We start from the raw sequence: 17,348 nt of genomic DNA on the forward strand, positions 1-17,348 counted from the left end.
ATTCGAAAATTATGAAAATAGCTCATCCAAAAATTATTATTTCTTTATTTTTAATTTTAGAGGAAACACGTATTATGAGATATTGTTCAGAATTAAAAGATAAGCCCAACAATGAAATTTCAAGTTTCCTTTCTATAAAATACTTTTTAAGATTTTTGTCATTTACCCCGCACAAATGACATTATTTATATTTTTCAATCCTCTTCGAAACGAAACTGGCATATGAAATTAATTCGTTTTATTTGCTACACGAGGTGTATCATAAAAAAATCCAAAAAAGAGATTTATGGAATATTAACTTGAAACTTCGCTGTTGGGCTTATTTCTGAATTCTAAACAACTTTTCATTGTACATGTTTCCTCTAAAACGAAAAATAATGATACTTACCTCATGAGCTATTTTTATAATTTTCGAATCTCCCCTATATGAAATAAGATATGCAAATTTTGTAAAGTCATAGAATCGAGAATAATACACAGGGAGTCGCATTCGAAATAACTGAGCAACAGCGACTCAAGTTTGTTTGAGTCATGCTTGCAGAATGTTTTGTTTTTAAATAATAAAAACAGGAACTTTTACGTTTCAGAGTAAATTAAGAAAGCTTACAAAGATTTTTAAAAAATTAACTTTATAAATTAGTGCATTCAGTGCTGTTTTGTTAAACAAGAAGACAGGGAAATTTTAGCAAAAGAAAGTAAATAAAAACATTTTTAATTAAGTACTTGATTTCGCATAGAAATTCCTGAAAGGATGACGCACAGTTATTTCCTGATTTAGCGCGAGCGTCTCTCTCGCGAGGGTGGTTTACCCTTTCGACCTTTATTTACGACCCTTATTTGCGGTTTATGATGCTATGATTTATTATTAACAGAAATAGCGTGGGAATAGTTTGCTCGTCAGGGGTCAAAATGAAAGTATATTTTTTCTAAATTTGCCTGATATTAGTCGGCAGCATATGGTCCCGGACCTCCTAGTTTGCACCCGAATTTTTTCGCCCCATTTCGGAGAAAACACCTAAAAGATATGTTTTGAGATGATCGGGTAAATAAAGCTGATAAATAGGCCTTTGTGGATGGGACAAGGGACCAACTGAAGAGCAATAAATTATTCGTTTCCCTCTTTTGTCGTGGCCAGATCGTATTTTTATAGAAGGCAGTCGGTCTATGGTTGCGCTTATCTTTTCCACTAATGAACAGGTCGTGTCAAAAGAAATCGTTGGGGACTACCGAACCATTCATTTACTGGCCCTTTGATTACCTTGGGTGTGTTGTCAAATTAGCTCCCAAATGGACTTCATTATGTCTCCATGTAACTTAATGATTAAGATGCACGTTTCCAAATGGTATATTCATGCAAATAGTTTAATGGAATCGAGTCAAACCGGTGACAGATCAAGCGAAATAGTAATTAGGACGAGACAGGGAGAATTTTAAAATATTAAGACAAGATCTTGCATGCTTAAGAGGTTGCTAATAATATGGCTGCCTACAAATTGCGCCAACACAGCTGGAACACTATTAGAGATACTATATGCCGATTAGGCGTACAGCAGAAGAGTATTAATGCTTGTTCCTTTTAATTTTCTTGCTTTCGAACATGTCGGTAATTCTCTCTGAAATGTACTGAGGAAAGGTGGTATTTAATCATTTCGTAGCTCTTTGTTTGCACTACTTACAATCCGTCAAGGAGAAGGGTATATTGAATATTTCATTTTGTTTTACAGTTTCTAAACGGCGATCTGCGTAAAAACTCATGCCTGCAGGGCCCGGACTGTTTCATGGTAAGTAACACAGAATTTATTTTAAATATCCCTCAGAAAGAAATTAAAAGTAAATAAATAAAAACCCGAATGGATTCTTTTTACACGAAGAGAAAGAAATCCCTTGCTGTGTTCAAACAATTTCCGAATCGGTACAACATCAATTTTAAAAACCGATACGAAATCGGCGGAAAATAATAACCGAAGATAAATAGAACCCGCCGGCAAAGCGGAATTTATCAATATAAAGAGTTCTATATATTTCTGAATCTGTCTGAAGAAATATCCGGATTCAATGTCTCGGACAGTAATGATCCCGAATGCGGAAAGTTCCTTTTCCCGATTTCTAAATAAAACTGTTGATTCAGGAAAAACCTGAAACAGTGTTGTAGGAACAACACCTAATTAAGGGAGAGATTTACTGCCATTAAAAATGTTTATGCGCGCCCATAAGTCATGTTCCTCTGGCAGTTTTAAATGCATTAAAAACCGCATATATCTTTGTTAGAGCTCAATTATTGGAGCTATGCTTTGAGTGCTTGAAGCATCGCGTAAATTGATCAAGGCGGTACAGATTGAAACACCTCCAAGAAGGAAACTTTCGTGATATAAGAGACAGCAATAAAACTGCCGAAACAAATTTCCTGCGAGCGGCAGATGGAACACAAAAGTAAAAGAAAAATCAAAGCTGCTGCTGGACGATAGAACTGATGCCAGCGATATTGGAATTGGAAATATTATTTATGACATTCGAAGTTCCGGTAAAATGCTTTTAGAGACACGGAAATCTTCAAAACTATATAAGTTTCCCATGATTTATCGACCTATTTTTCTTGTCCGAATGCATTCTTCACTCTGCGAGTCGACTAAAAATACTGAACAATCTCATTGACTTCTGCTTAAAGGAATTTTTATTGTCTCATTAAGCGAAATAGACGCACACAAAAATACCACAAAAATGTTCATTCAAGAAAGCGAATTTCCTTTACAGAAAGCTTTAGCTCTTGAGAATCATCAGGGCTTTTAATAGGACCGCGAGATAACAGCGAATAAAGGGGCACTTTTATCGGAATTCAAATGAAGTTCTATGCCAAGGCAGTAAAACCGCAACTTTGCAGCCGGTACAAAGAAATTATAACTGTGTATATAGTCTGAAATAAGTCGCTTTTACAACTTTCCGTATCTGCTGATCTCCAGACTTCCAACTTTATATTCCCGATGGTTTTAGGGAAGTGTGCTATTTCACGTACCTATCTAAACCCCTGCAATTTCGGTCACCCCCGCAGTTCTTGCAGGTTGTATGGCAGTTTTTAGTTCGGTCGTAAAGGAGATTGTCAACCGTGGGAGATTTATGTAACGATCGATGTAAATGTATTTTTTGTATTATTCCACCTGCGTGGAAAAAACGGCCATGCAGGGTCTCTAAGAGAGCTTTGCGATCTTTGGCATAAATTTAGTGGCGGCAATTCGGCATTTTAATTGAATTGCTGCAAGAAGACGAGATGGAGAACTTGGAAAATTCGTTGGGGTCATAACGAGTTTGGGATATCACGAACACTTCAACCACGTGTAAATACACAGGGTGCTACAGAACACAACATAGCCTCAAGGATAATAAATATTCCAAGTTTTTTTATTGGTCACCACATATACCTGAAATATCCCTTGCGGGCTCGCGAATTAGCGTCAATTAGATTAATGACCGTAGATAGCAATTAAACTCTCCGGTGCGCAATGGGCACTTAGGCAAAGAATCGGGGAGATTCTTATCGATTTCGGTAGCCTGATGGGTCATTCCTCGAGATAAGGCGACTCAGAACTGGGTTGACATGTATTGAAACATCCGCAAACAGACATTTTCCCAAAGACCATTAGCGAAGAGAAATGTAAATCGGCCAGAGGGCACGGAAAACTTGGAAAATAGGATCCCGCAAACGAAACTCCGGAATGATTTATACATATTTTCGTCGGTTAAACGAGTGCTTCAACTTCAAAGTTGTGGAAGTCGAATGGAAAAGTCTGGACAGGCGTCCCGATAAAGTCGCGAGGCTCTGGATCATCGATCACTTAGTGTGTCCCGACAAATTGACTTTAAATGGATCATTGCGTGTATTGTAATGGTGAAAATTTGACATTTAGACACGTTTTTAAGGCCCTTTCCAGGAACATAGAATTCGAGCATGTCACCAACACAAATATTGTACGGGGGAGAATTTAGATTGTATTCTTTGACGATTTTCCTAGAAATTGAACTATTCATGGAGGCTTCGTATTTGTCACCTCGGACAAAAGAGCTCCTAGACAAAAGGTGTTATTTGGGTTCAATTTGTCCTAAAATGCCCACAACACCTGGGTCGGTTTCAAATTTTTCGGTCGATTTGTGTAAAATTTCGCACAATAGCACCTAATATACAGGATGATCACTTATCACACCCCAAACTGTGTAATCCGAAACCTGAGATTATAACCCACATTTCTTAAGAGATCATAGCTAGGCTTACGGGAGAAACTTGCAGTGATTCGATGATATTTTTTAAACTACGGTATAGTGAACATCCCTGTATCTGCATGGTTAATAGGATCAATTTCCTGTCAGGAGGCCCGAAGAAAGCGAACTTATTTATCGCAAACATATACTAGAAGGGCCCAGGTGTTAAGGGATAAAAACGTCGCGTCACAAAAGGGATGAGGATCAAGGAATTTCGACAATAGGCCTTTTGCGAACGATGGGTGTCGGCTTAAGAGGCGACAAATTTTTTGTCCTTTCCCCATAAATGTTGTATTGAATTGCAGAGCAGGGTTTAGGATCAATAAAGTTCGGATTATGATAATAACATGCCTCGAGGGAGATGCAGTATGCATTCATCTGGCAAGCATTGAATGGAAATGGAAGAAACGTGGAACGTAAAGAATATTGTGATACAATGATATGGGCTGTAGACTGGTGAAACTAGTTTGGGTGACATCTAGAATGTATAAGAAGTCACGTTAATTTTTATAATATGACTTACGGTGTACACGAAGACGTTCAAAATTCATATAAATCATTGATCCATTCTATATATACCGCATTACCTGAGTCAAATTTGCTCATGTACTCCAAATGGCTTATCGAAAACAACTCTCGTTTTGCAAGATAATTATACGTCACACATCGTAATCTTAACTGCCTACAGCCTTTACACGTTAACACCTTCACTTTATCCTCATTCCTGAAATATCTGATCGAACGCGTTCGCACTATACTTCTCGTACAAGCACCTGCAGCTGCCGATTTTTAGGACTCAATCAACAGCAAATTGCGCCCCCTTCATTACAGCCCCGTCAAGAATTTGCTTTGGCCGTAAGGATTTTTACATCAGAAAACTTATAAAAGAACAGATAAAGCTTCAAATTAACTTTCCCGCTTTATGAGAAAAGTTTTTATGCTCTTCAAAAACCTGTTTTTTGAACGCAACGCGGTTAACTTCGAGCACCAAGTTTAAGCCCTTTAATTCACCTTTCGCGCTGATGAAAATTAATTAAAAGGGCATAGAATTATATTTAGCCCCGTATAGTGTTTTAATTGAGGATTTAGTTACTTTTTCTACATTCAATTAATCTTAAAGTTCTCTAGTTGAAAGCGTGCTCGTTTCGCTCCTCGCCCTCCCTCGCCCTAATCAAATTCATCCCTTACTGGATCGCGTGTAAACGTATCTCCGTTTTCCCCGTAGCACGCACTCCATCTATCTGTACTTGTCTCTTAAAGCACGTGATAAATATAATAAATAGCTGCAAATATCTTTTTCCAAGCAGCTAATAAAAAGGGGGTGGTTTCAACCCCAACTCCCCGGCGTGTTTATTAAGCCGGTATCTGCAGGATCGTCGTCCTAACTGCAAATTGGGTGGAGCGGTGTTAAATAAATGGACCCGTTTTTGGGCGACAAGTATCAAATTTAAGGGGTGGATTGTGTCATGTATACAAACGAGGGATGCTACCGCAAAAAACCTTACAATGTAGTTGAGCAATGTAGAAATGAGTAGACATTATATATGGTCAGTTCAGTACGAAGCGGTATATTCGAGTAGGTCATAAAGTTGAGACTTTCACTGAGGGATAAGAGTTATAGTTTCTTTCATGCCTGCACTTTCCAGGAAGGTTATAAAGTGCATTGAATGTTATGCGTTAGTTGTTTTCAATCGAAGAAGTAATTGGACAAGGTCCCTTTCAGTTAGACATCTTCGATCTTGGATCATGTTTGAGGGTGCTCTCTCAGATTTACTACTCTCAAAATTGCTTAATTACTCATTAATGGATAAAATATTCCGTAGATCAATACTATTTTCTTTCTATTTTCCTTTTTCTTCTCCGAGCCTCGTTTCTTGAGGCCTTCGAGCATTTTGGGTTTTTGTGACTCGCTTGCATTTGACTCCTTCAGGCATGATAATGTGAAATGCCTCACCCTATATTTTCTCTCATAATCACGTTACTGTTCAATATGTCTTTTATTTATTTTATACTTCAACGACAATGTAAGTGTACATATATTATTTATCGGATTAGTTTTACTCTTCATACATATTTTTGGCAATAGCTTCCCTCAATCCGAAGGAATTGGTTGTCAGGAGATTATTGATCGCTGTCTATACGTCCTTATTTGTCCTAGATAGATCAGTCTCCTGGTAGTTACCCATTGTCCAACAGTTGGTATCGCGACCTCTTTTGCGGAAGGGCATTTTTTGTATCATAGTTTGTACTTTTGCTCTCTTGATCAGCTCATTTGCACGATCCGCGACACTTCGGAACATCTAGAAATCATGTTTCTGATGACATCGTATGACAGCCATTACTGAAATACAATGTATCCAAGATTGCCCTCAAACCGATATTGTTCATTGCCTGAACCTTCTTTCGATAGCAGTTGGTTGCATATCACCGTCCTCCTGATGCACATATCAGCCTCGGGTAAATGACTCTCTTGATAACAGGTTCCAATTCTAAGTGTGATCTTGTCCTTCATTGGGAATTTAAATGTCCCGCCAATTATGGGATATGGATTTGTCCTCATTAATCCTACTTTCTCGATATGTTTCTGCCATGTAAGCTTCGTGTCCATATCTACTTATAGATAAGCTGTTGTGTCACATCCGTGCGCTTCCTCATTCTTCACTATCATTCCATCTTCCTGTGACTTGACGGCATTTACGTCGATTCTCCATTTGCAACACCAGTTTTCCAATGCTCTGACTTCCTCCTGCTTTTTTTCATCTTGGATATTGCTACAACCTCCATTTCATCTGCATATACAGTGGCGGGCAAAAATTTTAGAACTTTTTTATTTTTTAGTCAGTTGAAATTTAAGATAAGTTATCAAGATATTGGTGTCATATAATTGTAGTCGTTCGTCAGATTGGTTATTAAAACGCATAGTTAACAAAAATAATTCTGAACAAAAATTATTTATAAATAAAACACATTTTTGTGTCGGACAAAAGTTTAGAAATTTTTATTTACAAAAAATATTATAAGAAAAAAAAACTTAATTTTGGTACCAGGTCCTTTCTAGTTAATCACCGCCTGACATTTTCCGGGCATGGAATCAACAACACTCACATACACATCTTTAGAATTTTTTTCCATTCGTCAAGTATTATTTCAAATAGTTCGGCCATGTTACGGAAGTTTCTCAAACGGATGCGGCTATCTAAGATTTCCCATAAATGTCCAATTGGGTTTAAATCGGGGGATCGCGACGGCCATTCAATTACATCCACCCTTTTAGAAGAAAACCGATTTTTTATTAACTTCGAAGTCTGTTTTGGGACACTATCTTGTTTGAATCTCCAACGAAGAGGCATTTCGTACTCCGCATATGTCAACATATTATTCTCTTATATATCCCCGTCTTGAAATTTGTCCATTCTTTCTTGTACTTCCACAATGGGTCCACTACTTGTCCGACTAAAGCAACCCCAAATCATGACACTGACACTTCCATGCTTAATCATTGGTACTTGGTACTTGACGTTGTGTCTTTCACCTGCTGGCTCTCTCACATTATGTGTACCAACCGATCTAAATATTTTAAATTGACTTTCGTCACTCCGAAGAACGGTACGCTATTTTTCAGAGATTCAGTACAACAACGGGCTTTAATGTTTTTTTTCTTTTGATAATAGAAGTTTCTTGACATCAACTCTTCCAAATAACCCCGTACTGCATAGTTGACGTCTCACTGTCCTTTCGCTGAACCGAAGATGACATTCCTCTGAAATTTCTTAATTAATATCCGGAGCTTTCTTACGATCCTTTTGCGAAATTCTTTTTATCACTTTATCAATTGCAAAGGTAATTTTACGGGAACGTCTTGCACTTTTGGGCTTTATAACACTTCTGCCACAACAACGAGAAACAGCTATAATTTTCGACGTGACACTTCACTAATATTCAGATTTTTGGCAATAACAACTTGTTTTTAACTACTTTCGGGCAATTCAATGATCTTTGCTTTTACATCGTTTGAAAGGCACCTAGCTTTACCTACGACTTACAGTATTAATGCTGGCAATCGCCCAAAATATTTTTATATGTTGAGAGGAGCAATATAGATGAAAAACTTATGTTGCCCCAATGATAAATATATGTAAATCCAATATAATAAACTAACTCACACAAGAATGATGCGATTAGTGAATAAGAATTTAATGCATACGACGGATGTCTTAGAAAGCGTATTAAAAAAAAATGAAATAAAATATTTCATGAGCTTTACTTAAAGGCTACTGTAGTACCAGCTGTGCACATGTGTGTTGTGGAAAATAGTAAAAAGCTCAGCAATCTTTTTAGAAAATTTCGAATGAACGAAACTGGTATTTCTAAAAATCCTCATTGACACATTTATGTAATCATGTACAGGTGTGTATGAACGAAACTTGAAATATCGTCAGTTAAGGTTTCTGGGAAGAATTTGATCCTTCAAGTACATTTCATGAAAGTGATTTTAAAAAATCTGTGCCTTTCATATCCATAGAAAACAGTGGCAAAATCCTTCAATCAAACTTAACAGTGGGGAAGAAAAAATCTAAAAATTGATTTGAAGAAGACATGCGTTTTATTTCGAAAGTTTTGAAAATATACAGGATAATTCAGATCACTAGAGCCTTGTATTAAAAAACAAAAAACAAAAACGATATATTTGCTTTGAAAATGTGTGATATCTTTGGTATTACACTGGTCGTGTGTACTTTTGAGCTGGCTTTCTACTTAACACTTGTATTGAAGCATCTCTGAATGTTTAACGTTTTCTCCTTGTCCTCTGCACTTATTTGTACAAATAGAAGTGGCAAAGCTCTTTACTCATACGACTGCTCATTCTCTGTAGAGGAAATGGTACTATCTGTTATTGCAATCACTCGTCTTAACCTTCTTCTACCGTTTTTGTCACAGGTCCTATTTTTACAATAAAAATTCTTCTGCCCTTTGGTAGAGTAAACATATGAAATTCCCTCTTTTCTCAGAAACGTAGTCATTCCTCTGTAGTACTTAGGTGTATTGAGGATCACGGGTACTCCTTATACAATCATTTTTTCTGTATTGTAAATATTCTGCTTTGTCGTGACCTCAGTACTAACGGATGTTGACTAGTTTGCATTGTTGATGATTATGGTAGAAATTTTCCGGATTTACGTGTCGTATTGCCTTCGAATTTCCTGTTTGCTATCTTACGGGTCAGTTTTTTTTAACTCCTGGCTCTTTCTTTCCTGCATCTGCTCTGTTTTTCTTTCTATACTTTCCTTAGACCCGCCTTCCGGGTTTTCCCTGGAGAGAATGCCTGCACATTTATTTTCTTTTTTATTCTTTTATTTTATAGCGCTCTTCCCGGACGCTTCCCGGAAATGCATTTCAATCAGCTCATTGAGGTTTTTTACAAGTCTTTTTATGAGTGCCCTGATGGAATCAGCAAGGTATGTATTGATTTTGTCGCGCACTGCATCTGTCAGTTCAAAGATACGAGTGGTTTGTATGCAATGCAAAATCCACTGGTGACGCCACTGCCCGGCACAAAGCAACGACCGATCATGGGACAAGAACCAGACAAAATCACATCCAGCGAGTTCAGAATTAAAAACCCATACTAACCCGACTTGTTCATAGTCAGCAGACCATGTGGGTACAGTCATGGGACTAGACAAGCGGGAATAATTCAATTATTGCCGCGGTTGCTTTTCTACATCGATTGTTTTAATTGCTAGTTTCAATCGATATTGATAAATCGATTTCAGTTAGATTGTGCATGGAAAATTTTACATTAAGTACCTGCCTCCAATTTAACTATCTAGGTGAAATAATCGTCTTGTAGCAATTAACGTTGACAAGGCGTAGCATTGATTAAACCTTAAAACGATGTTAATTAATATGGACTGTGTGTCTCTGACGATGACAATCAAATTTGCTTCCGATTTCAGTGGCGGATCGTGGAAATATTAACCGCAGATGTCTGGAGAGCAATCCGAAATCGATTAGATGAAACAAAAAAAGTATATACTTTCGACGAGAGTTAAATAAATTTCTCCAAGATCCGAGGACCATCAATCATTTACACATGAGAGATTAGTAAGTCAAACAAGGAAATTTATATCACGCTGGGCATTGCTAATGGTTTTAGTTACCTACTGTTTTCATGAATATTTTTCTACGTAATGTGGTTTTCGAGCGAATATTGCCGCTTATGTAGGAAATGAGTTATGGACCAGGGATTCCTTGCTTATATAACAAATTGACGGGATGCTTAGAGATTTGATATATCGCCTTCATGATGAGGAATATTTTTCTAATAAGACGCTCTGTTTGTTTATAAAGCTTGCTTTTGATGGGCGCAATCCATCACCGCGTCATCTTGAGGTAGTTCACCAACTTGCGTACCTTCTTTCATCCCTAAATTTAGGAAGTTAATAATATCATCTGCAATTTCCTCTAATAAACGAATTTGTAGGATACATTTTGAAGTATTGGGAGTAATTTGCAAGCCAATATCCTTAGGGCGGAGTTGTCCAGAATTGGGATTAACATTTTTCAGATAGAACTGGAAATTTATGCATCGATCCCAGTGACGTCTAAACCCCTGCCAGGAACGCTTTTTAATGTAAAACCGCAAGTGAGTGCATTATTACAAAGAATCCATAAATCTAGATTCGGAAAATGATCCAGTTCAGGGTTTTAAGGTAATAAATTTGGACTGTCGTCCGGTAAAACAGTGGCCGTGTTCGTTGGAGACGGGATCGTATCGGAAGAGTCGGAAAGCGCAACGAAAACCGGCAAATACATAAATAAGGATCAGGCTCTAACTAAGTTCCCTTACTAACAAACAAGCGAAAATTTCAACGCCCACAGCAGGCTTTAAATCCTCGAACCCAGCACGGAACCATTTGTCATGGGCGTGGGTTAAAAAGTTCTCTCTTCATGAGAATGTAACCGACATAAGATGCCCTCTTCGTGACGATTGCAGTGAAAATAGGACAATTTCGGGGGTTTCGCCATAGTTTATTATCAGCAATATTAGTGGACGAGTTATTTTTACTAATTGCAGTTCGTCCACGAAAATACATTCCAATTAGTGCCGAAAAGTCTCGTTTACGCGCTCCAGTGAATTGTGGCCCCAAAACAGCGCACAAAACTACGAATTTAGTAGTTTTGGGCTATAATTACTCTCACAGGGCAGGAAAATAAAAATGTTTTCTCTAATTACCTTCGTTATGGGAAGCTGGGTGAGTTGTGATGCAATTTCCTTCCTTATTAAAGAAAAGGTTCATGAATCTATTGTCGGCCAGTTATAGGTGAAATTGGAAATTTGGAGGAGGGGTAATTTCAACGTATTATTGAATAGGTTTCTTTTGGACTAGACATAACCAACCATCGCGATATTTCCATAGAATTGGTCCTATTTTTAAACTAAACGCCGCCAAATGTTAGTGCCCTTATGATATTATTTTGTTGTCAGAGATTTCTCGCACGCGCGGTATTCGATTCACATGCAGTATTGGCCAAAATATTTTGAACTTTTTTAAATTTCGCATAAATTGGAAAGTGGATGAATGTCATCGAGTTTTTTTAATTTAGTTATATTTTTAGTAAAGATGCATTTCAGCCACGAAAAAATAAAAAAATACTTCTTACAAAACTTTATATTTTTAATAAAAAAATTAATAATATCTAGACAAAATTGTTGGAACATATTTCGCTTCATAGAAAATCTCAAATAAAAAATAAAAATAAAAACATCTCCAGTATTTGATGTGATATTCCCGACGACGAACGATCCTTCTAAGCATTGATTCTATTAATTCTTCAATTAATCGCCGATCAACTTGATGCCAGACTTGTGTGAACCTTTCAAGCAGTTCTTGTGCAGTTCTAATGGGTTCCCCTATTCAAAATATACGATTAACAACTTCCCATAAATTCCCTATTGGATTTAAATCTGGACTTTAGGCAGGCCACTTCATGGTACACACTTGTTCTTGTTCTAACCACTCTTTCACTACTTTTGAAGAGTGCTTAGGATTATTGTCGAGCTGGAGAATAAAGTTAACTGATATTGATTTAAATATACAGGGTTCCATTACATTTCTCCATATATCTCAATACATGAATCTGTCCATTCTTCCAAAAATACGATGAAAAGGACCCACATCATACCAAGAAAAGCATTTCCGAAGATAAATGTACGAAACTACACAACTTATTTAAGTAAACTAATATTCTTTGTATTTTACCCTTTTTGGGCAACAACAGTCAAACACCTCTTTGACATTGAGTCGACTAAATGTTGACACCTCTTAACTGAAATTGCATTGCAAGTGTTATGGACAATTTTCCACAGATCTTTATTATTTGTTGGTTTTGTTACAGAAAACCCCTTTTTAACATCTATCCATAAATGCGCAATAGGGTTAAGGTTCGGAGATTGAGCAGGCCACTTTAAAACCTCAACCCCATTGTCGGCAAACTTCTGCTCGTGTGTTTAAGATCATTATCCTGTATAAAGATCCATCTGATGTGCATATTGTCGTCAGTATAAAGAAACATTACATTTTCCAGCATATGAACATAGACAAATTAGTCGAGTAATATCATATACCGTATACCCATATACTCTAATACGAAAACAACCCCATAACATTATGGAAGATGCATCATATTTTATAGTTTTCAAGATGTACTTTGAATTTTGTTCCGCTTGTGGCGGTCCTCTAAGATATTATCTCTGTCCAAAAGAACCAGCAAGAGGAATTTTTGATTAATCTGACCGAAGGATATTCCTCCATCTAGATGGGGGGCCAGGGGCATGCTCTCTTGAAAATTTGTCTGTCAGTTAATTGAGGAGCTTTTCTTCGGCTCCTAAATAAATTTGCTTGAGCCAATCGCCCCTTACTGTAGAAGTGCTCACGTTAAGTTCAATTTATATTTTTATTTTTTTAGATGTTTGTTTACACAGGACACGTTTTCGCCACCCCCTGTAATCGTCTATCATCTGTTGCGTGGTTTTTCTTTTTCTATCACGCGCTTAAAGTTTTTCTACAAATTTTCCGGCATTACTGATCATTTTGGAGAGACATTTTAACATATTTTGAATAAATTAAAACCTTTCCTTTTATTTCTAAGTGCTAAAATCCTGTTTCGCACGGCTATCGCACAATTAGCTTTTCTACTGATAGAGCTGCGACTAAAAATCATCACTGCCCAGTTCAACATTAGTACTTAAGTTATATTTACCTTAAATGGAAACTTTAAGACGTTTAATTAATTATAGAATGAAATTATGCGGCATTTTAACGCGTACAACACTCAACATTGCTATTTTCTACACGAGTCTATAAGTAGGAGGCTTGCATGAATAGGGGCATCCCAGAAAGGTGTCAACATAAAGTATCTGTAATTGTACTCACTCAGGACCGATACAGTATTGGGAAAACGCTTGACATCTATGGTCCCCAAAAAGCATTACTTTAGTTAATGCTCAATCCTTTGCAAAACTGCTCTTAGGGCTGCTATTACTTTGCACACCACTGTATGTATAAGACGCAAGATGCCACGGTACGGCCATAAGTTACTTCCTCCCATTTCACCATCATGAGTTAGTGCCCAATTTGCCAAAAAGGGCGGGCCAAATCGTAAAAAACAACTGCTTCTTTTAGGTCGCTGGTAACATATAACTTTCCAGTTTTGACCATTTCGTCGTTGTGAATTTTATAAGAGGATCATCGGAGACCTTCCGAATTTCCCTATAATTGTGATGTAGAGTTATCTGTGAGAGGTGCTTCAAGGGTTAGGCACAGAGAGTACGTCAGGCTCCTGGCCTAACAAGATCATTAGTGCATCTTTGCGGTGAGGACAGGATTTTAAATAGTTTCCTAGACACCAAAGATCGTAAAATCGTTGAAAAATGAGACAACATGTGAGTGTGAATTAATCCGAGTTAAAAGAGAACGTAGGCCGAGTTGAATGTATGCAATTCCAATAAAATGGCGTAATTTCACTTATCGCGGATCATTTGAACTCTTCGTATTGATCAGATTTCTCCAAAGCTCGACGCCATTGTCGAAAGCTATAAAAGAGACTAACATCGACCTTGTCGCATTCTTTGCCTCAAAAGACCGGAATAAGTTAACCATTCAAAACAAAACAAATGACAAGGAAAAGGAGAAATAAAAGAGCCGGAAATTCCTGGGCCTATTCCTCAGACTAATGGAAGCAACAGAGAAGATCCTTTCCTTCAGACAACTAAACATAACCGTACCAAGGAATTTGCAACCTGACAGAATACATTTAAGATTTTTATTCCTAAATTAGGGGAAATAACTAGTTGCTGGTATAAATTATATTTGTTATTATTTGAGGTCATTCAGGTATACAAAAAAAAATACAAAATAGAATAAATCCGGACAATCTCGATAGTATGGGGGATCGTGGATCCGTGAAATGAGAAACAATAAGTTATTTTTGCTTTTAGTGAGTTACTTTCCATCCACGAATATAGTGATCAGAAGCGATATCGTCGCTATATTCTACTACTATACACTATTGACATCAAGGGAAATACTTATCTGGAGGAGCTTGATGTAGTACATTTGACGGTCAAAATTACATTTCATGGATGGTCTGGATATCAGCAGCAACAGTTTAAAAAATAATGGGGCTGGCCGAATTCTCACAGCGTCCCCCCAAATTAATAATATTCCTAATACCCCATGTCAACTGTATCTGTGATGTGTGCCCCTCTTTTTATCATAGCGGGTCTCTGTGGAGGTATGCATAAATGATTTTTTAATTAACGTTAACTGGGATTTAATCCCGAATTGTGATGTAAATTTGACTGTGAAAATATTTTATCAAACTTTATCTGACTAGCTTGACGTATATACAGGGTTAATTTTTATAATTCCGCAAATTACCACGAGTTTATTGTTAAAGCTAGGAAACAGTCGTTTATATAAAATTTTTATATATTAACGTACATTTTTATGATACGATATTAGAACAAGCAAATAAACATCAGAGCCAGGAAAAATTATTCAAACTTATGTTTTTCTAAATAGGATCTACTATTATTAATGCATATTTAGATTACGTAAATTTTTTTCTTTGTAAAAATATATAAAATGTCAAGATTTTTCGACATTAAATCTGAATAAAGTATTAACAAAACGGGACGCACCATCGGAAGCAAAATTTAAAAAGTATGACGTCAAAATATTTTTTTGCTACTTTCATGTGACATTAACTTATTACTTAATTAAAAAAAAAAAAAAAACATAAAGTAATGTTTAACGATGAAGAAAAGTTCGAATTAGCTCGTTTACGAAAAACAAAAGTTAACAGAAATAATAAAAATATGAGTGTATCTGGAGCTGAGTACGGGCGTTTGCATCCAGAACTTTCTCTGCCCTTTTCACCGAGCACCTCCTGATAATGTGGCAGAAGTCAGAAATTATCTAAACAAGAGGTACGAAATGTGGATCGGGCGAAGCAGGAACGAATCTAGGGCCTTCAAACAGCACAGATCTTACCCCGATGGATAGTTTTTTATGGGGCTACTTAAACACTGAAGTTCATAATTGAAACGAAATACGAACTCAAATGAAGTAAATTCTGGTTTTGGTTCAAATACGATTTTGAAACTGAACACAAATCACACGAAGTGTATAAACACTAATAGTGGTCTTCGTATATCCCTGATTATTGTTATTATTATTTTTTAAATAACTTGTTTAGTTTGAGAAAACAAGTTTCATACCAGGTCTGCATGGTGCTAATGTTGACAATTTTTTAGTTTATTTTAAAGATTTAACGCAATTACTCCTTAATTAAAATATATCGATAACTATTGGAGCAAACCTTGACATATACAGAGTGAGAATTTTTCCATGCATAGTTAAGGCATCTTCGAAACTAAAAGAGACAGAGAGTTGGTTAAATGGGGAAAGATTTGCGGTTTAGGGAGTTGAATTTAAAGCCATATTTTAAGTTTCAAAAAAGTTATGGCTTACTATTATAGATATTTACGAAAAACCAAAATATGTCAAAATAGCGAAACGTCTGTAGTCCTTTTATTATCGATGGTATCATAAACGTGTAAATGTGATAAAATACATAAATTTTCGAAATGGAAGCCATACTTAAAAGGTGACTTACAATATAGCATTGTTTTCTTCCCTTTTTAATGATATAAAGTTTGATACACTCATTGGAAAAAGTTGGGATTATTTGAACATTTACTAACTAAGAAATACATTATTTTGTTACCGGTGGTTTAATTGAGGAAAATATCAGGACAGCATTTTCCCAAAATATCTCGCTAATAGCGCGAGGAACGTTTTTTGTGCGAGTCACTCATAAAAGGACCTTCAAAAAAGTCTAAAACAACTGTGCCCCTAAACGGACAAAGAAGATAATAGTAGATGGTATTAAAATTTACGTGAGTTTTCCTATCGTCGGTCTGGCGCCGCAACACTCTGTATGTATAAGGTATGTAGAGTAGAAACAACACGAGCATTTTTGGTCATGTATTATGGAGATAAATAAGCCGTGACCAATTCCAGAGCCTATGAAGTGTCACGAGATCATCAGGAATGATCTAAATACTGCCCGTTCGTTTGCTGGCAGTACTTCTTCTAAAATTTATTATTAAAGATATTGATATTACGTAGAAAGAATGATAACATTGTTAAGATTCAAAGTGGCATCTCCCGCTTTTTCTTATGGTGAGTCAGCAATAATTTACAAGATTGAAGAAATATACAATTCTCTAGTTCTACTGTTAGTCTCAATCACAATTATAACTATTTCATAAATAATCGTAAACTCAGTAAGATGCAATCATCACGGGTTGAAAAAATTTATTAATAGCTAACTATCATTGGCATATTATATATATATATATATATATATATATATATATATATATATATATATATATATATATATATATATATATATATAAAATCAGCAGTCTTCTTAAGAATGATTTACATATATGTATTTCGATTCTGCACCTGTAAATAAACCAAATAATGAACAAAAACCCACTTCATTTTGCTCATTTGCCCGAA

At 36.3% G+C, this 17,348-nt stretch overlaps 1 protein-coding gene across 1 annotated transcript in view; it reads left to right on the plus strand.

Moving 5' to 3' along the window:
- The window catches only part of LOC136348165 (uncharacterized), a 56,012-nt gene that overhangs the window by 29,146 nt on the left and 9,518 nt on the right, over nt 1-17,348 (plus strand). Inside the window, exon 2 of the mRNA XM_066298821.1 lies at nt 1,725-1,781. Coding sequence (XP_066154918.1) covers nt 1,725-1,781 — 57 coding nt within the window. The remainder of the gene's footprint in view (nt 1-1,724; nt 1,782-17,348) is intronic.

This window comes from Euwallacea fornicatus, chromosome 1 (genome assembly GCF_040115645.1).
Source record: "Euwallacea fornicatus isolate EFF26 chromosome 1, ASM4011564v1, whole genome shotgun sequence".
NCBI lineage: Eukaryota > Metazoa > Arthropoda > Insecta > Coleoptera > Curculionidae > Euwallacea > Euwallacea fornicatus.